Consider the following 27332-nt stretch of genomic DNA (forward strand, 5'->3'; position numbering starts at 1 on the left):
ATGTAATCAGGAGTTTCTCTCCAACCGACCACCACCCATTCTCAGTCCAAAACTTAAACCAATGTATAAGTCTACACTCCCATCTTAACTAATATATTCATGTGTACGACAATATTACTTATGTGTATGCACAATCCGGCTTGAATGTCAGCTGAGATTTAATTAATGTATTTTATTGTGTTCATTAACAACTATTTGAATAGTGAATCTTTTAGTTTGATTAGTTTGATAATTGGAATATCGATTAGTGTTCCAAATAATGGTCAACAGTAAACACTCAAACTTGTTATTTAAATTTAATGTCCTATCAATTTTTAACTTCTCGAAGGAAAAGTCAATGTTTTCACTAAAAATTCTGACTTGCTAATTTTATGTCTCCTCGACGATTGAAGTCATTCTGAATCGTTTGAGAGCAAATTTGAAAAAAATTATGTATGTATATGTGTAGTGAACCGATTTTTGACACTTGGTCGATTTTTTTTTCAAAAACGGCTGCACCGATTTAAAAAATTTAAAAGCCATTCAAATTAACTCTATAGAGACTCATGGTCTTGAGGAACATACTAAAATATATGAGGTCTACGACAAGTAGTTTAGTTATAAAAATTAATGAAATTTCGAATTAATTCGCCGCGCCTTTTATATTATCAACAATAAATTTTGAAAATAGTAAACCTATCTTCAGTATGAACTACGCTCATCCTCAATTTCCGACTTTAACTATTTTTAAAAAATTAGAGAGTATCAAAAAAGGTTGCATGAAAGATTTTTTTAGACAGTCGCCAATTTGTGAAAAAAAATTGTGAACGACTGAAATGTCCGTGAATATTTCTTACGAAGTACAAGATCAAAGTTATATACAATGTTATCTCTGTCAAATGTATCTATGAAATTTATATTTGGCAATGGTTAAATATTATAGCCATTATATCGTAAAATCCCTTAAAATTAAAAATAAGTCATTGGATCTGTTTGCTTCATGACTGTTTAATATTAAATGGGAATTTCGCTGAAGATGGTTCAATAGTTGTTTGTTTAAAACGTGTTATTTGTTGTGATTTAGTTTATTTGGTTTAGAAGATAGTATAATTACTTAATGCCAAATTGGACCTTTATGCTTCATCCTACCCTACCAGTCATATAAAAGTGGCAGAATATTGTGTATTGATGAGTATAATTGTCATGATGATGTCGGTATGATCGCCACAGTTGACTGGTTAATAGGTGAAGTAACATTTGTAATCTCATCCATAAAAATGATATATTTTTTTTATTCTCTATTTTATTTACAACTGTCCAGTTAAGGACATTTAATAAATTTGGGAATTTACAATTAGCCGTAAAGGGACATTGTATACTAAATGGGCATGTTCGAAAAACAACTCAGTAGTTGTTTTCCCATTCGTTATAATGTTAACAATAGTTTATTGATAATGATATAATCTTTCCTATTCACTTATAAATAATGTCCAAGTTATTTCAATCTTTATCAGGAAAATTGATGACTTAAATCCAGTGGCGCTTTTGTTTTCAACCAACGCCGATATAGTTCTCTGTTATTAATGAGTTTGCTAGTGATGATACAATTTTTGGCATATATTTTATGACGAACGAATTGAAATACTCGCAAGGAAATAGCGTTACGTTCGAAATAAATATTATCAAACAAATCCTCGGAGCTTGTCGTACCATTTACATATTACATCTCTGAATAGTCAAAAGCATTATGTATGTGTAGGTAGTATCTGCATGGAAGCCTTTCTCCACTAGGCGGCCAATGTCCTCTTCGCGAAATGAGGGACGCAGTGGCCCAGTATCGATCCTGCGTGAAAGGACCCGTTCCCGAAATTTTCGACTCTACTCACCTCTCTCACCACCTCTATTTGAAACCTCCTTTTCAACTCCCGAACGGCGAACGGCGAACGAATGCCGGTACTAAGGAAACTGGTACACGATCTCCTCCTCCACCGGACTCATCCCACGACGAACGGAACGCAACGCGAGTTGTGCTGTGAAATGGGGTTGCGTAGTCCTGTAAAGTCCTAGAGTCCTGCTGCCTCGTGGCCAGAGGGGATGACTGGAAAGTATGGTTGTCAAATAGTGAGGCGTTTTAAAGTTTATTTCAAATCATAGTAAATTATTATTTATGGTATATCACTAACTAGGACTTTTTTGTAAAGTATTTGTTAAAGTTATTGCCTTGTGATAACGAGATAGTGCACCACTTGATTTATTATCATTGGCATTTGTTTTAACATTTAGCCAATAGCAACATTTTTCATTCTTATTCCGCATCATTTAATTAATTTATTAACAATTAACAAATTATTTTTATCCAAAATTATTATCAATTTTTTATATATTGCCAAGATTTTCATTTTCTTATTTAATATGTAATGTAGGGTTTAGTATAAGGCAGAAAGGTCTGCAGAAGTTGAAAGTGGGTGTGACGTTCCACTACCATTATCCCAAATGCGAGTTAAGTTTGGAAATTTTAAACAATACTATTTTAAAGGGCAATAGATGTGTTGCCAGCTATGACCTTAACCCGCCAACGTCGTTAACATTGTCATTTTTTTAACAAAAGTATTGTTTTTTGTTGTTAATCATTTAGATATTGAGCACTGTTGTTTAATTTGCGATACCTGAATACCATTTTTAAGTACGTGTTGTTTGATAATTTTATAAGGGTTTTCGTTATTAACTTCCCGTAGGGTAGTTATAGTAATGGGCCAAAAATCGAAATTGAAATTTTTTACATTTCTCGACGTTTTGAAGGTTTCTGAACATTTTGGCACACTTCAGAAAAGTGGATGTGTGTATGTGTGTATGTGTGTGTGTAAACATTAGATTCCTATTGATAGGGAGATGTGCTGATTAGTTTTTGGCAAAGGCAGGTCCAGCCGTTTCGGAGATATAGAGCAAAGAGTGCAGAAAATAGGAATCGAGTTTTTGAGAGAACGGAGCATTTGAATGATCTTAAAAACAATCAATTTGTAACGACGGGGAGAAGTGGTGATTAAATTTTGGCAGAGACAGACTTAGAGATACAGAGCAAAATGTGCAAAAAATGGTAGTTTTTGAGAGAACTAAGCATCAAATTTTAATGATTCAAAAAACTTGAATTATGGTTTTGACAAAATAATTGCTTTTGGAAATAAAATTTTCAAATTTTTGTTTTCGTATATCCAAAATAATTCAGATTTTAATTTTAATTCTAGCTAAAGTTCTAAAGCTCACCTACATATTTTAAATAAATAATTTTAACTTTCTAATGCAGTTTGTATAACTCCTATAAATATTAGACAATGTTACAGCATTTATAATAATCTATTTCAATACGGTACGGAAAGTTCCAGCAATTTGCCTTAAGGCACGATGCCATGCACAACTGGTTATATATTTTATTAACATTTTTAACTTCCTATAGAGACTGTTATAGTAATCGTCCAAAAATAGGAAATGAAAATTTTTGATTATCTTTACTTTTCAGAAGTTTCTGAACATTTTGGCATACTTTAGAAAAAATGGATGTAAGTATGTGTGTGTGTATTTTGTGCGTGTAAAATTTTTTGTCTACGATTCTGGGCGCACGGATCAACCGATTTGAATTATTTAAAATCTATGAACTATTCGATTTTTGTTGAAGGGTAGACGTGCAAAGAGTGCACAAAATAGACATTTAGTTTTAGAGATAACGGAGGATTTGATTTGAATGATTAAAAAAACATTCAATTCGTAGTAATGGAGATACATGGTGATTAGTTTTTGGCAAAGAAAAGTGCACGCGTTTGGGAGATACACAGCAAAAATAGCTAAAAATTGCAGTTTATAAGAGAACGGAGCATCCGATGAGAATAATTGCAAAAGCATTCGTTTTGTATTGATGAGGGGACTTGCTGATTAGTTTTTAGCTATGACAGGTCCAGTCGTTGCGGAGATATGGAGCCAAAAGTGACAAGTGACAAGTGAATGATTAAAATTGCATTCGATTGGTATTGGTGGGGAGATGTGATGATTGTTTCTTTGCAAAGGTAGGCCGAGCCGTTTCAGAGATGCGGAGCAAGAAATGCAAAAATTGCTGAGAAAACGAATTATTTGATTAAAATGATTCAAAGCAAATTTTGCTTGTGTTGGCAGTGTGAAGAAAAAAATAGCCTTTTGTGAAGGCATTTTTTTTTGTTGCAAAATTTCCAAAAAATATTTTTTTTAAATATCGAAAATAATTTGGTGTTTAGTTCTAGCTAAAATTATAAAGTTCACTTATAAACTTGAAATAAATACCTTTAACTTTGCAATTCAATTCATATCATTCTTAGAAATATAAGATAATGTCTTTTAATTCTAACTCCGCTTGATTAAGTTCAGTTTATTTACTTTTTATGTAAACGTCGCTTTATTAAATTTATAAGCTCTTATATTTTGTATATAAAATAGGAATAATAAAAATTACAGTATTTATAATAATGTATTTGCAAACATTTAAAATTTCTCGAAGATTTCATTACGGTCTGGGAAGTTCCAGAAATTTGCCTTGAAGCACGATCGCCAAGCATCACTAATTTATAATTGTTGATCGATAGTATATAAGATAGATAATTCCGAATATATATATAATTTATCTAGTTGTGAATCTATTAAAAATCGTTTGAGAACCGTCCCTCGACGTCAGGCCGGGGGCAGTTTAGATGGAGCCTGCGGAAGTTCGAGCTTCTCTTTGAGTCCGACAACATGGGGGCACGACAAGGGACGAAGAGAGAGATGTAGACGAATGTAGTGCCGTACGTATACGAAAGGGAAAGGATTGAGGGAGTCTCTCTAAACAGAGGGAGTTTAGAGAGGGTTTGCGGGTGGTCTTTCACTTGGGGGTAACTCGCGCGGACCGAGTTAAACCCACTCCGCGTTTGGAGGAGGGAGGGTGTGGGGATGGTACAACTTCAGGACTAGAACATGTGTGCCTAGCTATGCGAATTGTTTTAATGAGCGCGGGCTCAGGATATAGATTAACTATTTACAAGCGTTCTCCTGTGTGTGTGTGTGTGTGTGCGTAAGCGTGCTCAAACTCAAAACGTCCAAGGCTTATGTAGTCTGACAGCTGGTGAACATTACACCATTAAATAGGATAGGATAACTTCAATCTAATTGATGAATATACGTGACAAATCTGTTTGGACGATTTATATTCAACATAGGAAGGAAAGTCCGAAAATATGTCTCCTCGTGTAAATAAAACATAATTCTCATATAGTTATAAAAATAATTTTTAATATGTCAAATAGCAGGGGAGACTGGGTACGGTTGTGCCAGTCGTCATAACTGGCATAAGGCTAAGATAACTTCCATCTAATTAATGAATATACGTGACAAATCAGCTTGGACTATTTATATTCAACATAGGAAGGAAAGTCCGAAAATATGTCTTTTCGTATAAATAAAACTTAATTATCATATAAAATATAAAATTAATTTATAATATGTCAAGTAGTAGGGGATAGTGGATACGGTTGTGCCAGTCGTCATAACAGCTAAACTGTACCGATTTAAAATAGGGTCCAAAGGGAAAAAGATGAAGTATGGTTTTTCTTTTCGAACAAGTTTCTGTTACTCCATTCAGTCAGCGTCCTACATTAACATGATCTGTAGACCGAATTGCTTTTAAAAAGCCAAAAGTAAGTTTTTTTTGGTTAGATTCGATTTAATAATCACTATTACTTGTATAATAGGATCACTTTAAGCAGTTAATTGCCAGTTTTCGCCAAAAATTCCGAAATGCTAATTTTACGTTTTTTTTACTTTCCAAGTCAATCTGAATCATATGAGATCAAATTCAGAAAATATACCTGTGTGTATGTAATGTCGATATTTTCTCAAAAACGGCTGAACCAATTTCAAACATTTAAAAGCCACTCGATGTAACTCGACAAGGACTAGGGTTGATTAGTTGTGAGCGACGACCGGCCGAGCCGTTTCTTTACTGTTAGCAGAAAAGTATAAAATTATAAGTCCACGTTTTAACCCATAATCCAAAATCGACAAATTTACAAGATTATTACAAGATATTTACAAGTGAAATTTAAAAACTATTCGAAGGATATTGGTTGGAAATTAAGATGATTAGTTTCAGGTATAGATTGGCTGGAAATTTTTTCACAATCTTTGTGAAATTTCATGATAATGATAGAGATCACGATTTTTCTGAACTAATATTGAAGTATTATAATTAATTAGTAAGAAAGACTTACAACAAATCGCTTAATTTAAAAAAAAATCATCAAAGTCTGAAAAATGAGCTTTTTGGTGTGACTTTGCTCGGCATTTTCTCATAAACGGTTCAAATTTAATTTAAAATTATTTAAAGTTTGGATTAATACTTCGTGCAAGTATTAGGCGCGTTTTCAATTTTTCTTTTCAATCATGTGTAATAATCAAAACTTTTTTAAAAATTATCTAACATAGTTGTTTAACTATAGAAAATCTGTACAAAACTGAATAATCTGCAATAGTTTCTCTCATTATAATGCTCTGCAGCAACTTAGTATCCTTATAAATCTTATTTCATTATAATCACTTATAATGGAGTACCAATTTTTCAATTAAAGTTTAATCAGTAGCCTCAAGACAAGTTGCATGAACCATGAACCTAACAACATGTTTAAATAATCTATTTAATCATTAAATAAATTATTTGAACATGGTGTTAAATTCATGCAACTTGTCTTAAGGTTACTTGTATAATTCACATACACCTATTTTAATTTTAAGAAATATTATATAATTTTAAAATTTAATTTAAATTTAAAATTTAAAATATTTGAGCAAATATTTCATGTATGAAAGAGTTGTTGATATATCTGCCATAATTTTGTATTTTCTTCCTACCATTAAGCCTCCATCGACGCATGTATAAATCGTGTATGTATCTAAAATTAATAATTATTCCCCGCATTGCTTACATTTCATTTATATATATAATATAAACAGTAAAATTCTCACCGACTGGTCGTTTATAAAGTAAACATAGTGGACTATGTTTTGAGTCGGTGTCGGTGTGTATGCCTATTTCGGTGTGAGCGAAATGTTTCAAGATCATATATTATATGGGCACATGTGCAGGGAATTAGATCGGCGATCTTGAATTATTACTGCGAGCCGAGAGTGCGTTGAAAGATTGATCTGTAAATTGGAACGTTATATTTTTATATCAAAACTCGCAGAATCAGTTTGATTACTTACTCCGCTTGTTATGAGATAGATCGTGCAATTTTAATGGTGGTAAATGATTTTAATGTAGGATAGGGCGGGGCACAAAGATCCAATTTGACTTTGAGCAATTATATTGTGAAACTAAACCAATCACATCACAATTAATAACACATATCACATCAACAACTATCTGACTATGTTCGGTAAAACTCCCAGCTGATGCATCACTGTAGAAAGGTGTTTTTTTGCTGTTTTTCAAAAATTTGTCACCTGGTCCATTTTACCTTTTAGGTGAAGTAAAATATCATGGCTAGGATGCATATAGGTCTAATGTTTCATTTTTAATATAAAAGAATTTTACGAAATAATATCTACACATTAATAAAGCGATGGGGGTTTGACAAAAAATCACGAAAAATGACGTGGGGGAGGGAGGGATCTAGTTAGATTTCACGTGTATTTATTTTTTACCTAAATTTTCAAAAAAATACGATTTTTTCGTAAATTCCAAAAATTTGTTCGAAAATTGAATTAACTAAAAATACACGTGATGCTTGGGGGAGGGGGGTAATTTTAAATATCACGACATTTCACCAAGAGGGAGGGAGGATCCAAAAATCCTTAAAAAAACGATCACGTGAATCGTGATTAATGAACGCCCTCTTATTGCATCGATGCAAAATATAAATTTTCTGGGTACATTTTTTACAGAGACAACCCTGTATATAACCTTGATCTGGCATTTAGAAGGTCAGAAATATTTATCAGCAAAGTTGGAATATGAACTTATTTAATTTATCTTTTGTAATATAGAGTTTTATAAACTTAATTTACTATTTTTTATTGTTTACACCTTTACCAGGTTAAAAGTTCAGTTCGTCCTTTTTACCCCATCCACGTTTACGCTTTCATAGAGATTATATAAAAACCTGTGGATTCTAACTTAACTTAAAAGTTAACAATACATCATATAAAACAATTAAATAACGTATACTTAACAATTATACTAAGGACTCGTAAACTAAACAACAGTGCTCACAACCAAAAAAACTAACAACGAATGAAAATACTTTAGATATGGATTTTCAAACTGCCATTGCCGTTTATCTCCAGAAAGCGACGTCTTACGAGTTAAAGTGATGTTTTTCCCTCTACTTTCAAATATTGTTATTAAAAAGTTCGTAACTTTACTTGTTTTTGAGTGATTGGTAGTGGTCCTTTTCACCCGCTCTAGCTTATTTACCTATTCAGAATACAGTCGAGTTTGATTATTTATTTTATGAATATCTTTATAAAAATTCGATTACATTTGTGCAAGAAATGTCGTAAATGTGGTAACTTTTTGCTCTACATGAACGATTATTGTAACGCTTGGTTTGCCAAATGAAAGTAACAAGAAACATAAAGTTTCTCTATTTTCGCTGAATGCAACAGACAAGATAATTGAAAATATTTTGAATTACGTCTTTTGTAATAAATGAATGTTACTTTATTTGCACATTAGTTGTAAATTATTTTAATATTTAATGTTACAATTTTCAACGTATCAACTTTTCTGGATTTGAATAAAACGAGATAAGGGTACTGTTTGTTTAAATTTATATTAAAAATTGCAATCAAATATAAACTATGTATTATTTCTAAAGAGAATGAATATTGCAATAAAAACAGCAATAGCAATATAAGTATGCTTATCTTAAAGTCTTTAAAATTCTTCCAAAAACGAGTTTTATTAATATTTAAATTACGGGAAGTTAATAATGTTTCATTAATCTTTTATTAATATTGTGTGAAAATCAGCTCAGCTACTAACTTTAAATTAACAAAGACTTATTTATTGTTATCCCCTTTGTCCCTCTCATAAGATTCCTTTCTGTATCAATATCAAATTTTGTTTCTAATAGAGACTTCTGCTTGATATCATTTCTCTACCACAATAATATTCCATTCTTCAAATTGGGAATTACATATGTCTTTATATATGGTCTATAAGAAAAGGGTTTCAATCTCGCCAGGAATTTGTTCAGTGATATGTGCGTACGAGATTTAAGAGTTCTATTTGTGATATGTTGCTGTTAGAAGATACTATGTATTTTCAATGGGATTTTATCTGGACACTGATGTAAGTCGAAAAACCAGAAGCCGTTAAGCCAGCATGACTTGTATGACCGAATATATGAATCCTCTCATAAAAAGGTGTCATGATGATCCCTGCATTAGATTCGACATATTAAATTCACATATAAAAACCGAATTTGATTTGATTAATTTAATGCGAATTGAACAAATTTATGTTCATATTGAATTAATAGACAAATGATATATTCGAAAAAATAACTCTAATGTTCTCCATCAACAATTGATCATCAACATCACTGACTTTGTAGTAATATAGATATTATTGATATATGAAATTATAAAATACATAAATACTTAACATATAGATATAATTAATGTTTTAATATTTCATTATAGTGCTTTATAATTATCATTGGCTTCTAAGATAAAATACTAAAAATTGAGAAATTATTCCCGTAAGGTAATTTATTAAAGTTTTAAAGGTTTCTGAACATTTAGGCGTACCTTAGAAAAAATAGATGTATGTATGTGTGTGTGTGTATGCGTGTGTGTACGGATACAAATTTTCATCGACGATTTCGCGAACACGGATCAACCGTTTTGAATAATTCAAAAAACATTCGATTTCTACTGATAATGAGATGATACGTCCTGATTAGTTTTTGGCAAAGGCAGATCTAGCCGTTTCGGAAAGACTGAGCAAAAAGTGCCAAAAATGGTATTTCAGTTTTTGAGATAACGGAGTGCCCGATTTAAATAATTCAAAAAACATTTTACTTGTATTGACGAAATAAACAACTGATTAAATTTTTGTAAAGGCGGGTCCTGCGTCTCCGAAAATCCAATAAAAAGAGTAAAAAATAGTGCCATCTGGCGGTCAAAAATGAACATTAGACATAAGTACTAGTATTTTATAAAGATTATAATTATAAGTACAAATTTTGTTTACATTTATATGGTTTCTGTACCAATGTTGACACGTTAGACGACTACGCGGCGCTTACGCGCTGGAATATTTCGACTCCAAATCAGATATGCAGCGCGATTGCTTTAAAAAAATGTTGAAAATTTTCACAAAAAAATCAAATTTTTCAAAAAAGTCAATTTTTTTCAAAAATTTCAACATTTCTCAAAAATCTAATTTTTTCAAGGTTTTGCAAAGTTTTTTTATTAATTTAGTTTTTGGTACGGGAAGTTCCACCAATTTGCCTAAAGGCATGATGCCATGCACCATTAGTATCTTTAACAATTAATTACGAAGAGATGGCTAGCCCAATATATATTGTTAATTACAAGAAAGTGATCTTATCACACATGTTTTTTCCAAATATCTAAAGAAACTAGCTGTAAGTGGAATTCTGTCTTAAGGCAATTAAGGCATCATGCCTTAAGGCAAATTGCTGGAACTTCCCGTACCAAAAATTATTATTTTTTTAAAAACGATTGACATTTTTTAAAAAAAATTACTTCGAAAAAATACGATTTTCAAGAAACTATAAATTGGACAAAAAATTACTTTTTTTTGAAAAAAATTTTTTTTAAAAAAAAATTTTTTTTAATTTTTTTTTGTTTTTTTTTTTTTTTTGAAAAAAAATTTTTTTTTTATTTTGACATATTGTGGAAGATCTGAACTTTCTTTTCAAAGCAATCGTACTGCTTTAACTGCATAGGGGCAAAATATAAAGCGCGTAAGCGCCGCGTCGCTGTCTAACGCATAAGCATTGGTACGGAACCCATAGGAATGTTAACAAAACGTATACTTATTGTTAAAATCTCTATAAAATATCTGATAATTTGATGAGCATATGTCTAATGATCATTTTTGACCGCCAAATGGCTTATTTTTTTACTTTTTCCTCCATATCTCCGAAACCGCTAGAGCTACCTTCATGAAAATTTTATCGATTCTTAACCTTGTCAATACAAGTGAAATGTTTTTTGAATTATTCAAATCGGACGCTCCGTTCTCTCAAAAACTGAGTTACCGTTTTCGGCACTTTTTGCCCCGTATCTTCGGAACTGCTAGACCTGCCTTCGCCAAAAACTAATCAGCACGTCTCCTTATCAATACGAATCGAATGTTTTTTGAATTATTCAAATCGGTTGACCCGTGTTCCCGAAATCGTCGACGAAAATTTGTATCCGCACATACATACACACACATACATACATACACACACACACACACATACACACACACACACCCACACACACATACATCCATTTTTTCTAAGGTATGCCAAAATGTTCAGAAACCTCTGAAACGTAAAGATATATAAAAATTTTCATTTTCGATTTTTTTGCGATTACTATAACTTACCCTACGGGAAGTTAATAATCAAAATAGAAGAAACATTTTTCTGAAGAGAAAAGGAGAGTTAATTTTATCTAGTTGTATAACTTTAGGAATTAAATATTATGCTTGATTATAAACCCTTATGGCAACAATCGATTAAAATTAATATAAAGATTTTTTTAATTTTTGAATTTTTATATAAATTGATGCTTTATAAATATGCTACAGTTGTACTTTCTACTTGTACAATCTTTTATATCAATATTTGCACCAGAAAGTTTTTTGTTAGCAAAACACGATTGTGTAAGAACGTAACAGAGAAGAGTCTATAAAACTTTTCCTATCAACCCTTAATTGACTTGTACAACTCTAAGTTGTCATTGTTCATTTTGCTAGATGTGCAAAATTTGGAATATTCAATATATTATCGGATTTTATTATAATCTATATTGATATTTGCAAAAAAAAAGACAAATAATGAGTTTGTCCACGCGTTGTTTGTAAAAATATATATGTTTTACTTGAATTTTGATAGCCAGCAACTCAGATAATTGATATTGATAAATGATATATTAAATAATCTAACTATGCAATAATTATTGATTATTATTATCCATTGTAGAACTCTTTTCAGAAGCAAATTTCTTTCGGTGAAAACAAATTGATTTTTCAATAATTTAATTGCTCATTTCATTACCACTAACATTCCAGAATAGTAATATTTTTAAATTTGTTTCCAACATAGAAACAAGAATCAAATCGATTAGTAATTTATTCAAGAATATTGATATAAAAAAGTAATTCCTTATTTTATTAATTACATAATTTTCTAATAGTTGATAACTTAAAAAATTGATACATCTTTTATTTTGTGACATATTTTTGTTGAATATCTAAAGAAATGATTCTCAATATTTTAGTAAGTTTTGAAATATTTTATCTATCTTAATTTTTTTAAGTAATTTTATTTTAAAATAATTAAAGCGAAAATTGTATCTTTTGCTAAAGCAAAATCAGATCATGTTTCATTTTCATTCCAACAACAGAATCAAGTATTGATTCTTGTTAATGTAACAATAACGAATTAGCTGGGAGTTTTACTGAACATAGCCAGGTAGTTGTTTGTTTGATATGTGTTATTTGTTATGATATAACTAGTTTGGTTTTCACAATATGATTGCTCAAAGTCAAATTGGACCCTTGCGTTCCACCCTACCTTAATTAACAATTGATATTTATTCTTTAACTGTTGAAAAATTATTTATATTTTTAATTATTCCACTATTTTACTCAATCAAGGAAATTTTTAAATAGACTTTAATATTTCTTCTAACATAATTACTATGATGATTGACGACTTACGCGAGAATAGAAAATACAGGGAACTGAAAGCCGAAGCGCAGGATCAGGAAGTATGGAAGCAGAAGTTTGGAAAAGAAAATATGTTTTAAAAAATGCATAAAAAAGAGGAGGGAGAAATAGAAAGGAACCATTTATTTGTGGTGACTTTCACACCATGGATCTGCGTTTTTTTTTCAGTTTTATTTATTTACATTCAATACTAATTTTTATATCATATTCAATCTATATATATATATATATATATATATATTCTTCTTGATTTTTCTTCTTCTTATTTTTTCCAATTTTTGCTTTTTCATATCAAATTTGTAAATCTATTCAACTTCTATCTTCATTCCATTTCTTCATTCTTCTTTTAATACCAGCAAATTCTTATATTTTTTTCTTTTTACTATTAATACAATATAGCTATTTTAATTCTGTAATTCTTATTTCTCTTAATTCTCATACAACTTCTACTTAACAAATACAATTTTATTCAATTCCAAATTCACTACACATATTTTTTTCATAAATTCTGAATCATTGACAGGGTTCGATCCAAAGATCCCTGTCGTGTGAATCGAACACGCTACTAAGTCAGCTATGCTCGCCACACCGCCTTCGGGAAGACTACCTGACTACTATTCATTATTATTGTTATAATTACTATATATAATCTGCATCAATTTCTATATATTATCTATATTTATATTATTAACTTCCCGTAGGGCAAGTTATAGTAATCGCAAAAAAATCGAAAATGAAAATTTTTATATATCTTTACGTTTCAAAGGTTTCTGAACATTTTGGCATACCTTAGAAAAAATGGATGTATGTGTGTGTGTGTGTGTGTGTGTGTGTGTATGTATGTATGTATGTATGTATGTATGTATGTATGTATGTATGTGCGTGTGTGTATGTATGTGCGGATACAAATTTTCGTCGACGATTTCGGGAACACGGATCAACCGATTTGAATAATTCAAAAAACATTCGATTCGTATTGATAAGGAGACGTGCTGATTAGTTTTTGGCGAAGGCAGGTCTAGCCGTTCCGAAGATACGGGGCAAAATGTGCCGAAAACGGTAACTCAGTTTTTAAGAGAACGGAGCGTCCGATTTGAATAATTCAAAAAACATTTCAAACTTGTATTGACAAGGTGAAGAATCGATAAAATTTTCATGAAGGTAGGTCTAGCGGTTTCGGAGATATGGAGGAAAAAGTAAAAAAATGAGCCATTTGGCGGTCAAAAATGATCATTAGACATATGCACATCAAATTATCAGATATTTTATAGAGATTTTAACAATAAGTATACATTTTGTTAACATTTCTATGGGTTCCGTACCAATGCTTATGCGTTAGACAGCGACGCGGCGCTTACGCGCTTTATATTTTGTCCCTATGCAGTTAAAGCAGTACGATTGCTTTCAAAAAAATTTCAGATCTTCTACAATATGTCAAAATACAGAAAAAAAAATTTTTTTCAAAAAAAAAAATGTTTTTTTAAAAAAAAATTTTTTTTTTCAAAGAAAAGTTATTTTTTGTCCAATTTATAGTTTCTCAAAAATCTTATTCTTTCAAAGTAATTTTTTTTCAAAAATGTTAATTGTTTTAAAAAAATAATAATTTTTGGTACGGGAAGTTCCAGCAATTTGCCTTAAGGCACGATGCCTTAATTGCCTTAAGACAGAATTCCACTTACAGCTAGTTTAATTTTATTTTCTATTATATTTTATTACTTGCGTATTTATTCAATCCTGTATTGCGACTCCTGCAGTTTTCCCATGTTTTCCCTACTTTGTACTCGCAAAGCGAAACCCATCATCGTACATTAGCGCTCCGGTGCGCTACTAGCGGCGGCGGCGGCTCGCCTGTCGTAAATGTCCGGAAAACGTGACGCGAATGCGGCTAAAGGACACGCATCTGCTGAAATATTGCAAAACCGGACACGTGGACACGGAAAATGGACATCGGATATCTATATCTAGTTGGAAGAACACTTAGAAGCATTAGATATTTTATTGTTGATATTATGTTTACTCATTATTTCATTTAATATGTTGTCTTAGGGGACGTCCATTAATCACTTGATTGATTTTTTAGAGATTTTGGATCCTCCTCCACCTTGGTGATACGCCGTGATAATTAGAATTAGCCACCCTCCTTCCCCCACCAAACATCACGTGCATTTTTAGTTACGTAAAATTTTTCGAATTCACAAAAAAATCGTATTTATTTTCAAGATGTTTGAATTTTTTTTAAAAAATTCAGTTAAATAATAAATACACGTGATATCTTACTAGACCCCACGTGATGTTTCGTGATTTTTTGTCAAATCCCCCCTCCCCCTAAAAGACTCACGTGATTAATGGATGCCCCCTTACTATGATCTATTAACTGCCCGAAGAAGAATTTACTGATTTTATATTTTTTCGACGTTTCAAGCCATTCTGAATCGAATGAGACCAAATTTGGAAAAAGTATGTATGCGTATGTTTGAATCATTCGGATCGGATGTTTATTCTCTCAAAAACTTTCATGTTCTACACGTTTAGCTCCTTACTTCTGAAACGGCTGGACCTGTCTATTCCAAAAACTGATCACCACGTCTTGTTATTATTACGAATTGAATGTTTTTTGAAACATTTAAATTGGATGCACTATTCTCTCAAAAACTTAATTTTCATTTTCTGCACTCTGCTTTGTATATCTGTTTTTCTCAAAAACTAATCAGCACTAATCTCCATAAGTAGAAATCGAATGCTTTTTTAATCATTCAAATCGGTTGAGCGGTATTCTCGAAAACAGCGATGAAAAATTGTATCCACACATACACACACATGCCAAAATATTCAGAAAGCCCTAAAACGTGAAAATATGCAAAAATTTTCAATTTTCAATTTGTGGACGATTACAATAACTTACCCTACAAGATGTTAAAAAGTATATATGTGTGTGTGTGAATGTGAGCCAATTTTTGACCTTTTGTCGATGTTTTCCCAAAAATGGCGAGGCCGACTAGCGTCTATCATTTCTGTGTAGCTGAGGCGTTTCTTTTTAGAAGTAAAAATGCGTAAAATGTTTGAGCCCACAATCCTGAATCTAGTTAAAAATTTAAAAGCCCGTCAAAAAGATTTGGTTGATTAGTTTTTGATTAACATCGGCCGGGTTGTTTTCTTGTTCTTAACAGTTGAAATTTTTTTTTTGACTATTGCATGAAACTTTTTTGACGATAGATATCATGGTCTTATAGAACTTACTAAAATAATACGGCTCTATGACAAGTCGTTTAATTTTAAAAATTCATCGAAGTTTGAAAAATGCCTAGTAGTTTTTATCACGTTTGTCAAAGTTAGACCTTTCATCCGCGATTCCTCAAAAACTGCTGAATCGATTTCTAAAATTTTGAAGCCAGTCGACAATGTATGATAAGCAATCACAATTATAAGTTTTTTTATATGCCATCGATGAAGCCATTTCTTTAGAATTACAAAAGTGCAAAAATTTTCTTCCGCTCTTTAGCTAAAAATCATGAATCAATTTTGAAAATTCAAAAACTATTCGAAAGATATAATTTGGAAAACGTGCTATTTATTTTTTGGCAAACATCGGCCAGGTCTTTTCTTCATAATTGATTGTTCAAAGTATATATCTCGACAATTTTAATGAATCTTTATATGACGGTAGTGTACCTTTGATGGTATTAAAGAATATATCAAAATACTTTGGTTTTAGAAAATACTCCGAGTAAGTATAAGAGATGTATTTGTAATAAATAATGTGTAATAAAAAATTGAATTATTTTATTTGCATATAAATTACAACCAGTCTATAAATACACAAATACAAATTTTAATGATTTATCTTTAATTTTGTACTACATTCTAATCAAATTTTCATATTATATATCTGAACTAAATATAAAAACGAAGTTGACAATATTTCGAAAAGTAGTATTAGTATTGGTAGTAGTAGTATCTTCTTTTTATTATTTTTATTATAATGAGTATAATTTCTACCAGTTAGCCATTTATAAATTTTTTCTCTACTCTGTAGAATTCAGTGCATGGCGTAAGGAAGAGACTGACGGACCCTTTTCCTTTCTGGAAGAAATTGGGATGGTTCATCTTCATTAATATTTCAGGTGATTTTAAGTTGATAACATTTTATTATTTAATATGGCACACTTCTCAAAAGACACGCAATTCAACTTCTTTCGCTCTTTGACATTAACATCGAATCTTAATGGCAAAGTTTCTGATAACTCTTTTTTCCAATAGCTGATAATGTAATTGGATAAATTGGATTTATTAAGTATTTATGAGGAATTGTTCTGCAAAAGTGGATGTTCACTGTTTAGTAAGCAAACAACAAGATTAATTTATTTATTGGCATCCCCATATATCCAGTATGCATTATTTTATCGTATATTTAATAGTATTTTGCAGTACGCGGCTGTACGAAAAATTGGGGACGTGTTTTTCCCGAAAAACTATATTCTGTCCTGGATATTTTCTTTCGGAATTGGAATGTGTTTTACGACAAAGTTTTATGTTTCCGCCGAGGCGGGCATCGGATCGCATAAAATTCGGAATAAAACTTGCAATTTCATCCTGACTCACGTGTGTTTGTGATTGGACGCACATCGTACGATATCAATTGAAATGTGATATCGGACATCTTAAGAAAAAAAAACAAATAAAAAATTTACACAAAGCATATATGACACAAAATTGGAAATTGCCGCCTAAAGACATTCCCTTGAAGTACAGATAAGTTCTGTTTCTTTTTGCAAAAAAAAAATACAAATATTCTATTAGGTTTCTGAAGAGGTAAACATATATTTAATATGTTGGAATATTTATATTTGCAAAGGTAACATATTGTAGCTTCACAAATTGAAAAATAAAAGGATATTTTATGAAGTGGGTAACACACTTTTGTGGGTAAACATAACATCTGATATCACTACTGCTTAATATCAAGCTGGCCGAGGAGGGTATCGAACCCTGAAAAGATTATGCAAAGATTAAATATTTAAAAATATTAATTAAATATAAATGTTGATGCATTTAAAAGTTTACATCTAATAGTAAGGGTCCACTTTATGCCGGTAAACTTGATGAATATTAATTATTTATGTATATTAAAACATTTTATTAATTATTATAATATATAGATATATATATATATTAATTTATATTTAATAATATAATAAATATCTTATTATTAGTAAAATATTAATATAATTAATAACTATTCCTGTTATTTAATAATATAGAAACAATTTAGTTATCAATAAATTGTAGTCGGTGAACTTAATGATTATTATTTTATATATATTAAAAAATTTCCTTAATTATTTTAATAATACTTTTTTTTCTAGTAATCAATATTTAAATTGTACTTCAATAAAATATACGAAATTATATTTGTTATAATGGAAATACAAGTTCCTTAAGATTTATGTACTTTTTTTAAGTACTGATAATTATTTATCTAAAAAAATAGCTTTATACTTGATATAAAATAGATGATGAAATGCTTTTAATATAACATTTATTTATAAAATAAATTGTATGTAAAACAAAGAATGAGAGTAATTTTTTACTAAATTTAAATTCAGATTTATATGTTATTTTATGTTTTTGTAAACTTCATATTTTTTTTATTTTAACTAGTACTTTATAAATTATTTTATATTAAAGTTATTACAAATAATAATTCTTAAATTTTGCCTTGGGATGTTTCTGAATAATTATACTATGTTTGCAATGAATTTTGTATTAAAGTAGCTGTATATACATATAAAACATACCTATACTAATAAATTATTTTTCGAAATATTTCAAAGCAAACGTTTTTGTTTGCTAATTCATAATTGCATCAATTAGTTAGCAAAGTTCATAAAATAAATTGTATGCAAAACAAGAAAGTGTTAGTTCATTTTTTATGTTTTTACTAACTTTAAATATGGAATTATATGTTTCATGTTTTTGTATACTTCATATGTTCATTTAAACTAGTAGATTATAAATAAATTGTTTTATATTAATTAAATTATAATAATTATATTACATATGATAATTTTTAAATTTTGCCTTGAAATGTTCCCGAATAATTATGCTTATATATGATTGAAAATACAATGAATTTAATATCAAACTAGCTGTATATACACAGAAACATACCTATACCAATAAATTATTTATTTAAAAATTATAAATCAAATGTTTTAGTTTACCAATTCAAAATTACATCAAATCTTTGCCATTTAATTACTCGTTAGTATTGATTTTAAATTTTCGCGCTCAAAAAAGCTGAAATTTTTCCGTGATGTCAATATTCCAAAAGCACCAACATTAAAACATTCTTTATTTTTTCTCTTCTATTATACAGACACGTGAAGGAGCTGTCGCTTCTATTCTTAAGGTTTAAATTCAGATCAATTCTATATTTAAAGTTAGTACAATAGTATTTATATAGATAATAATCCATGTGTAATATTATGTATTCCATGTGCCTATAAAAACAATATATTTTAGAATTACATTGCGTGAAACTCTCATATGTCATTGTGTCAATTTTGAGGTATCTCTAGGTAACGCATACTTAATTTGGCGTGAAATGTGATAACTCGGAAATTATAGTTAATAGTGTTATTGATCCCAGAAACTGTACGATTGTTTTAAATTTGAAGTGATGATATTAATGTCAATTTCAACATAACCTATAATTTACTTATTTCGCTATGTCAGTGATAATTTTTTAAATAATCTATTTCGATGGAGCATTTTCGTGATATGCAATTTTTTATTTCTTATTTCCATATCTAAGTGAGGGGTTTCTTCGAATTAAATTAATTTCCTTTGCAATCTGTCAAATAATACCTATTCCGAATTTTTAATTGAATTATTGTTAGTTTCAGAACAATCTTGAGCCTTTATCATGCCTTCTGATGCCAAAAAACGTGAACAGCAACGCAAGAAGGAGCAAGCGAAAGCCAGACAGGCTGGCAAAAAAGTTGCAACTAAAAATGGTGAAGAAAATGACAAAGAACAATCTCCAGCCCCCAACCAAACTAATGGAGTGAAAAGTAATGGAACTACAGAGCTCTCTGCAGAAGGTTGTTAAAAAACAGCTATGAAAACTATATTCTTTATTAGGTTTGAAATGCAGTAATCCTATATTTTATTATTGCAGAAATTCTTTGTGCGAAACTGGAAGCAGAAGCAAAATTGAATTCTGATGCCAGGTCTTGCACAGGATCTTTAGCTGTCCATCCACGCTCAAGGGATATTAAAATAGCTAATTTTTCTGTAACTTTCTATGGTTGTGAATTGCTTCAAGACACTCTTTTAGAATTAAATTGTGGGAGGAGATATGGTCTTTTAGGCCTTAATGGAAGCGGTATATATAACTTGTTCAAATAAAATAGCTCTTATTACAAAAATATTATTTATTATACTTTTAGGCAAATCATCACTATTGTCTGTTCTTGGTAATCGTGAAGTACCAATTCCTGAGCATATAGACATCTTTCATTTAACTAGAGAAATGCCTGCTAGTGATAAATCTGCTTTGCAATGCGTTATGGAAGTTGATGAAGAAAGGGTTAAACTTGAAAAATTGGCTGAGGAACTTGCACAGTGTGATGATGAAGGTTTATATTATCATATATATCTTAAGATAATTTGTCTTTAATAAGCTCGAGATATGAGTCAGTATTAAAACTTATTATTTAATGTATGAAATACTCTTCCAGACTCTCAAGATCAATTGATGGATGTCTATGAACGCTTGGATGATATGTCTGCGGATACGGCTGAGGCAAGGGCTGCACATATATTACATGGTCTTGGATTTACAAAAGAAATGCAAAACAAAGCTACAAAGGATTTCTCTGGAGGTGATTTAAATTTGATTTTATATGTACATTTACATCTTACAAGTCCTCTGTAAGAAACTATAATTCTGTTATTTATCTATATAGGATGGCGTATGAGAATTGCTTTGGCTAGAGCCTTGTATGTTAAGCCACATCTTTTGTTACTTGACGAACCAACAAATCATTTAGATCTTGATGCATGTGTATGGTTAGAAGAAGAATTGAAAAGGTATGTGTGCCTTTGCACAATTTTGTACTTCAAACTTGATAATATGAAGTCATATTTTGTTTTGTTTTTAGCTATAAAAGAATTCTGGTAATTATATCACATTCTCAAGATTTTCTTAATGGCATTTGTACAAATATTATACATGTTACTAAGAAACGCCTCAAGTACTATACTGGTAATTATGAAGCGTTTGTTAGAACTAGAATGGAATTATTAGAAAATCAAATGAAACAGTACAACTGGGAACAAGATCAGATAGCACATATGAAGGTAAATGTTAAAATCTGATAAGTTCACATTTTAGACTACAATTTTTTTGTCTAATGATATACATATGCAATTTTTAGAATTACATTGCAAGGTTTGGTCACGGTTCTGCAAAACTAGCCAGACAAGCTCAATCTAAAGAAAAAACTTTGGCTAAAATGGTTGCCCAAGGTCTTACTGAAAAAGTAACTGATGATAAGGTTCTTAACTTTTACTTCCCTAGTTGTGGCACTGTGCCTCCACCGGTCATCATGGTGCAAAATGTTAGTTTTCGTTATAATGAAAGTACACCATATATATACAAAAATTTGGAGTTTGGTATTGATTTGGATACAAGGCTGGCTTTGGTTGGTCCTAATGGAGCAGGAAAGTCCACGCTACTCAAATTGCTGTATGGTGATGTAAGTATAAACATTTGATCTATAATATTTCTTTATCCAAAATATTTTATCTACTTATCAGACATATATAATTTTTATTTCAATTTGTTTAATACAGATGTAATTATATATTGTCCTTTCAGTTGGTGCCTACATCCGGGATGATAAGAAAGAACTCTCATTTGAGGATAGCTAGGTATCATCAGCACTTGCATGAGTTACTGGATATGGATTTGTCACCATTAGAATATATGATGAAAGCTTTCCCAGAAGTTAAGGAACGTGAAGAGATGCGAAAAATTATTGGTCGTTATGGACTTACTGGAAGGCAGCAAGTAAGAATCCCTCTAAGAAAAATGATTAGCCAAAATTTATTTTAATTACAAAACTAATTATAATCAAATTTATAGGTTTGTCCAATTCGTCAACTCTCTGATGGTCAACGTTGTAGAGTGGTATTTGCATGGCTTGCCTGGCAAGTCCCGCATCTTCTTCTACTTGATGAACCTACCAATCATTTGGATATGGAAACAATTGATGCCTTGGCTGATGCCATCAATGACTTTGATGGTGGCATGGTTCTAGTTTCTCACGACTTCAGGCTCATTAATCAGGTATTTACCTTATAATCTATAGATCATATCATGAAGGTTTCTCATATTTTAGTTGTTTTTTTTTTATTAAGAGTTCTTCAAAATAAATTTATTTAATAATTTTATAGGTCGCTGAAGAGATTTGGGTTTGTGAGAACCAGACATGCACAAAATGGCAAGGGGGTATTTTGAAGTACAAAGATCACCTCAAGAGCAAAGTTCTGAAGCAAAATGCTGCTAATCAAGCAAATTTAAGAAAATAGTTCTTTCAACTAATTCACTAGAAGAATGTACATCTGTTATTTTGCAATGCTGGAGTACTTTTTACAAGCTTTCTTTATTAATTGTTTTCTGATATATTTTTGTTAAAACATGACTTCAGTAAGATGTTACTATATTCATTCTAATAATATTTGGTATTACAATGGTATAAAAGAAAATTGAATATAGCACTTCAAAAAGAATGTTTTATTTTTTTCCTTACATATAACATAAAAATAAAATTATAAAATTACTTATTTCTAAACAGTTATGCTAAATTCGATCTAAAGCTTCTACCATGACTATGCTGTTTCCTCGAATCACCTGCAATAAATTAATTGACATGTTGTTTATGTGCATTAATAAAAGTATTTGAATTGTTTTGAGTAGAATACTTACAACCATTCCAATTTGATTTCTACCCCCATCCTTAAGTTCTTCTACTGAATCATCGACTACAAGATTCATGAATGGATCAAATCCACGAAGCACTCCAGTCACTGATCTACCACCATTTAATTTCAATGACAGCCTTTTGTCCATAAATCTGTAAATAATCGTTTAAATTACATGAGTCTAACCTAATTTATAAATTAAATATATATGTAAACACGCACTTTTTTAACTCTGGTGGATGTGCTTTTGACATTTTGGAGAAATTCTTTAAGAATTATTCGACGAGTTGTAACAAACAAATATGTACTGTAAAATTATTAAATATTAGCAAAACTCGTTCGACGCGAGGCATTTAATCGCAGGAAAGTATTACCAGCATTGAAAATGTCTGCCATTAATGAAAAAATACATGTTGCCAACAGATAATCATTTTTAATGTTTACGCATATTTATTGCAAAAAATTAAAGTGTATTTTCCAGAATATATTTGCATTATAATGTAGATAATAAATATACATATTTTAATGTAATATATTTTTATGATAATAAAGTAATTCAAACAAACGTAACATTTTTCTAAGGTGGTAGCATTGTTGCAAAACAGAACAATGATGTCACATTCACATATGTTCACATGTATATAGTTTATGTTGTCAAATATGTACATAGAAAATATTTAAATAAAAGTCCGGCAAAGTTAATAGAAATAACTAATGTAACATTTTTAACTTAGCTATAGTATATAAATGTTTGTTGTTTGGAGTATTATGTTCATTTATGTTTGAAAAACCAAAAGCAAAAAAGTTAATGTTTGAAAAACCATAATTTATTTTATAACCTAACCCGTTTAATGCGTAATTTTTATTTATATGATGGAAAGTAATATATTATCATTAAAATCAATTATTGATTTGCCTCAAACGTTGATCTCAAAAATTGACATTGATGAGCAATATAATGGTATCAGATATTCGTTATTAGTTTCTTCTCTGTTCAACCAAACCTATAACACTTTAATGTGGTATTATTGCAGATTCTGAAGTACAAGGAGGGATAATAGAAAATAGCAAATATTGTTGGATTGCTTCTGGAGCGATTCTTGAAATATTTTGCATTAAAACTGGCTCCAAAATTGCATCTTGGAAGTTCGGATCATTTTATAAGTAATATAAAATCTATCTAATACTATCACTAAATGTTGTTATATATAAGTTTCTAATTAATTCTGCATATACTTTTATTAGGAGTCAGTATACCTGTATAACAAGTATTTGCAAAATACCCATTTCTGAAGAATTTGGATCCTGTTTACTTGCCATAGGATTATGTCACGGTGTAAATGATGGAAGCATATGTATTTTTGCAATACAAGGTTGCAGAATATTGTTAGCAATTAATATTGGTGAACCCGTGAGTTTGTTTTTGTAATACATATTTTGCATAATATTGTAATAATATTTTTTGATCAAAACCCAGTAGTATATTCCAAAATATATTTGCTAAATTTTGAGAAGTTTAGTTTTTTTTTTATAAATGGTTTAGTATAGTAATTTAAAGAAAATTTTGAATGGTAATTTTAATACAATTACTCTGATATCAAATTTACTTTGGAAGGATTATAATATTTAAAGATTGTAGGTCACAAAAATATGCCTAGTTGATTCTGGAGGAAATTTAGCTGGTCCTTTATCTGCCTTTGATGGAGTCTTAGCTGTTACAACAAATAAAGAAAATGCATATTTAATCGATCTTTGCAGGCAGATTTGTATTGATGGTTAGTTAGTTGCAATATGCTTGAAATATTTTAAAACTGGTATGTATTATATATATATATATATATATATATATATATATATATATATAAATAACATCTAAGTCTGTTTTTACACGGAGATTGGTTCCAGAAGAATCCGTGTAAAAAAAAAAACGTGTAAAAAAAATATTGATCTTATACAAAAATGGGTGATTTGTTCCTAATCTCTAAAACCTATTAAAATTGGTGAAAAACAAGAATTTTTAAGAACAAGAATTAAATTAGTGCTATTCACATTTGCTTTGACCAGTAAAAATTGTTTGTAGGCGCTAAAGGGGAATTCACTTAAATCTTTAAGCTAGTGTTCGCAAACTATCGATACTATCGATGGTTTCAGACTTTTTTCTTTCATAAATACTTCTTTGTGATATGAACATACTTCGCAGAAATTTAATTTGACAAAAAAAATTTAGGTACATAAAATTTCAAATTGTGCTAAATGGAATAAATTCGTGTAAAAAAATTAAAAATATTCAAGTTTCAAACCGTGTTATATCAAAACCGTGTACAAAAAGACCGTGTAAAAACAGACTTAGGTGTATATATATATATATATATATATATATACATATATATATATATATATATATTGATTTGCGCTCGATCTAAAAGACAATATTAAGAGCTAAAACTTTGAGAGAATTGTTTTTTATCAATTTGGAACCATTTGAGCCCCTGGGAGCAAGGAAATTTGAAAATTCCATATTAAGGGACTCCCTAATATATTATATTATATATATATATATATATATATATATATATATATGTATTCAAAATTATATTTTATAGCCCTTGAATTGGGACCTGAATATGGATTTGATGAGTATCACATAAGACAGTGTGCAAAAGTTCGTCCAAATGCCAATTATGAACTTCTGAAGGAATTAGCAATGGCAAAAGATGAACACATAGCCCTAAATATTTACTGTAAGTAGAATTAGATATTTCAATGTTGATTGTAATTGTTTCTTAATTAGTCAGATAATATAGTAATTACTAACAATTTAACGTAACAAATATGACAATAATACTTAGATCTTTATTTTTGGTCAATTACTTTGATACTTGTTTCAATCATTCTATTTGTACTGATTGTTAAAGAATATTTTAAAACAATTGATTGTTTACATTATTGTTTATTTCAGCTGTAGACATCATAGGATCAGTTACAAGTTTATTGATGGTGCAACAAATATCAGCTCTTGTTATTGGTAGCAATACAGGCGCTTTTGTTATAATTGATCTGATAGGCTTTAAAATTATTTATAAATCAAATCCAATGCACGGTGCTATACTACAAATAACTTTCCAAGTTAGTTTTAAAACAATAATTGTGAAATCAAATGTAATATTCATAATAATGCATTCTTCACTTTATTTTTTGAGGAACCTTCTGATGATCCACGAGCTCACTGTTTCCTGTGGACGCTTCATTCAAATGGTACAAAAACCACAGCCAATTTTCATCAATTAATTTATAGATCGAAAGATTCTTCTGGCTTTTGTAGATATCAGGTATATATATTTTATATTAACAGCTTTGTGTATATTTAGCTGTATATGTCTAATAGATATTTTATAATTTTTAGGAGTTTTTGAATTGCAATTTGCAATACACCATGGTTTTGGGGAAGATTGAATCTCGAATTATTTCTTGTCAGGTCATACAAAAGCTTTTTCAAGATGAGTGTAAGCATTTCTCCAATATTTATAGATTTTTGTAGTATGTAACCATCTTTCTATTAATAGATTATAGATTACAATAATAGCTATTTCAAACCTGATATAATGTAAATGAAACTTTTATATTAATTTTTACAATTTCAGGTGCTATAAGCGTATGTACATTTTCATGGATTGCAGAAAATAAATTATATTTATGTATTTTCGATATAGATCAATGGTACAAATTTGGAATGGGTAATTCAAGTAAGTGTTGATAATATAAAAATTTTGATATGTATATTTTCTAAAATATTTTCTTCTTTCAGATATTGAGTCAAGATTAGAAAAAATTGTTTATAACAAATTTCAGATTAAATTAGATCTTGATTATACAAAGCTTAGAGATATAAAATTAAGCACTAATACATTAAGCTTGTTCAAATCGTGCCAAGCTTTTGATGAATATTATCATCCTGGTTCTCTGACTTTTGGTATGGTCTAACAAATATTTCATAACACATTTTTTATGTATATAATGTTATATATTCTTAAATTTGATTTTTAGATTGTGATGTATTGAGCATTTCAAAAAACTTTTGTTTCCATTGGCCTGGTTCTCAAAAGCAAATTCTACAGAAATTATCAAATATGGGTTCAGCAGGATTGATAGCACCAGAATCATTATATCTTGAATGTTTGAGAACGCATCTGATACCATTATTTCATGATAATTCATTTGATTGTGAAACTTCGACGGTGAGTAAAAATAATATTAAAAGAATTTGTTAAAAATAAAGTAAATCACATAGTGATTGAGATAAAATACAGTTGGTAATGAACAGATTTTTTTTACCATGTGTTTTAGATTGAGCAACGTGAAATGCTGTTGTCTATTGCCCTTGATTATGGATTCA

The 27332-nt window shown here is 29.9% G+C and overlaps 3 protein-coding genes across 6 annotated transcripts in view; 2 read left to right on the plus strand and 1 right to left on the minus strand.

The window, feature by feature from the left end:
• The first annotated feature begins 19302 nt into the window (after positions 1-19302).
• On the plus strand, positions 19303-22747 carry LOC113366362 (ATP-binding cassette sub-family F member 2). 4 transcript variants are annotated; one of them, XM_026607960.1, is made up of 11 exons: positions 19303-19388; positions 19849-20052; positions 20130-20336; positions 20401-20589; positions 20692-20835; positions 20920-21043; positions 21115-21313; positions 21391-21711; positions 21834-22025; positions 22101-22304; positions 22412-22747. In XM_026607960.1, exons 2-11 carry the CDS (start codon positions 19875-19877, stop codon positions 22544-22546), a joined length of 1893 nt encoding a protein of 630 aa, XP_026463745.1. In that variant the 5' UTR covers positions 19303-19388; positions 19849-19874; the 3' UTR covers positions 22547-22747. The 4 variants fall into 4 exon arrangements, with proteins under 4 accessions (XP_026463745.1, XP_026463746.1, XP_026463748.1 ...); XM_026607961.1 differs by having other exon boundaries at positions 19386-19527; XM_026607963.1 differs by having other exon boundaries at positions 19388-19527; positions 19855-20052.
• On the minus strand, positions 22703-23315 carry LOC113366363 (probable small nuclear ribonucleoprotein G). Its single transcript, XM_026607964.1, has 3 exons — positions 23162-23315; positions 22944-23091; positions 22703-22868 (listed from the first exon to the last, which is right to left on the minus strand). The coding sequence occupies exons 1-3, from the start codon at positions 23191-23193 to the stop codon at positions 22818-22820; spliced, it is 231 nt and encodes a 76-aa protein (XP_026463749.1). The 5' UTR covers positions 23194-23315; the 3' UTR covers positions 22703-22817.
• Positions 23316-23897: 582 nt separating this feature from the next.
• LOC113367551 (protein ELYS) overlaps positions 23898-27332 on the plus strand; it is a 12724-nt gene continuing 9289 nt past the window's right edge. Inside the window, exons 1-11 of the mRNA XM_026609150.1 lie at positions 23898-23913; positions 23974-24103; positions 24185-24350; positions 24579-24714; positions 25543-25680; positions 25899-26065; positions 26140-26268; positions 26343-26442; positions 26581-26682; positions 26745-26909; positions 26984-27174. Of these exons, the coding sequence (XP_026464935.1) occupies positions 23898-23913; positions 23974-24103; positions 24185-24350; positions 24579-24714; positions 25543-25680; positions 25899-26065; positions 26140-26268; positions 26343-26442; positions 26581-26682; positions 26745-26909; positions 26984-27174 (1440 nt within the window). The remainder of the gene's footprint in view (positions 23914-23973; positions 24104-24184; positions 24351-24578; positions 24715-25542; positions 25681-25898; positions 26066-26139; positions 26269-26342; positions 26443-26580; positions 26683-26744; positions 26910-26983; positions 27175-27332) is intronic.

The sequence above is a fragment of the Ctenocephalides felis genome, unplaced genomic scaffold, assembly GCF_003426905.1.
Source record: "Ctenocephalides felis isolate EL2017-DRISC unplaced genomic scaffold, ASM342690v1 CF-g0.4_SCAFFOLD_01170, whole genome shotgun sequence".
NCBI lineage: Eukaryota > Metazoa > Arthropoda > Insecta > Siphonaptera > Pulicidae > Ctenocephalides > Ctenocephalides felis.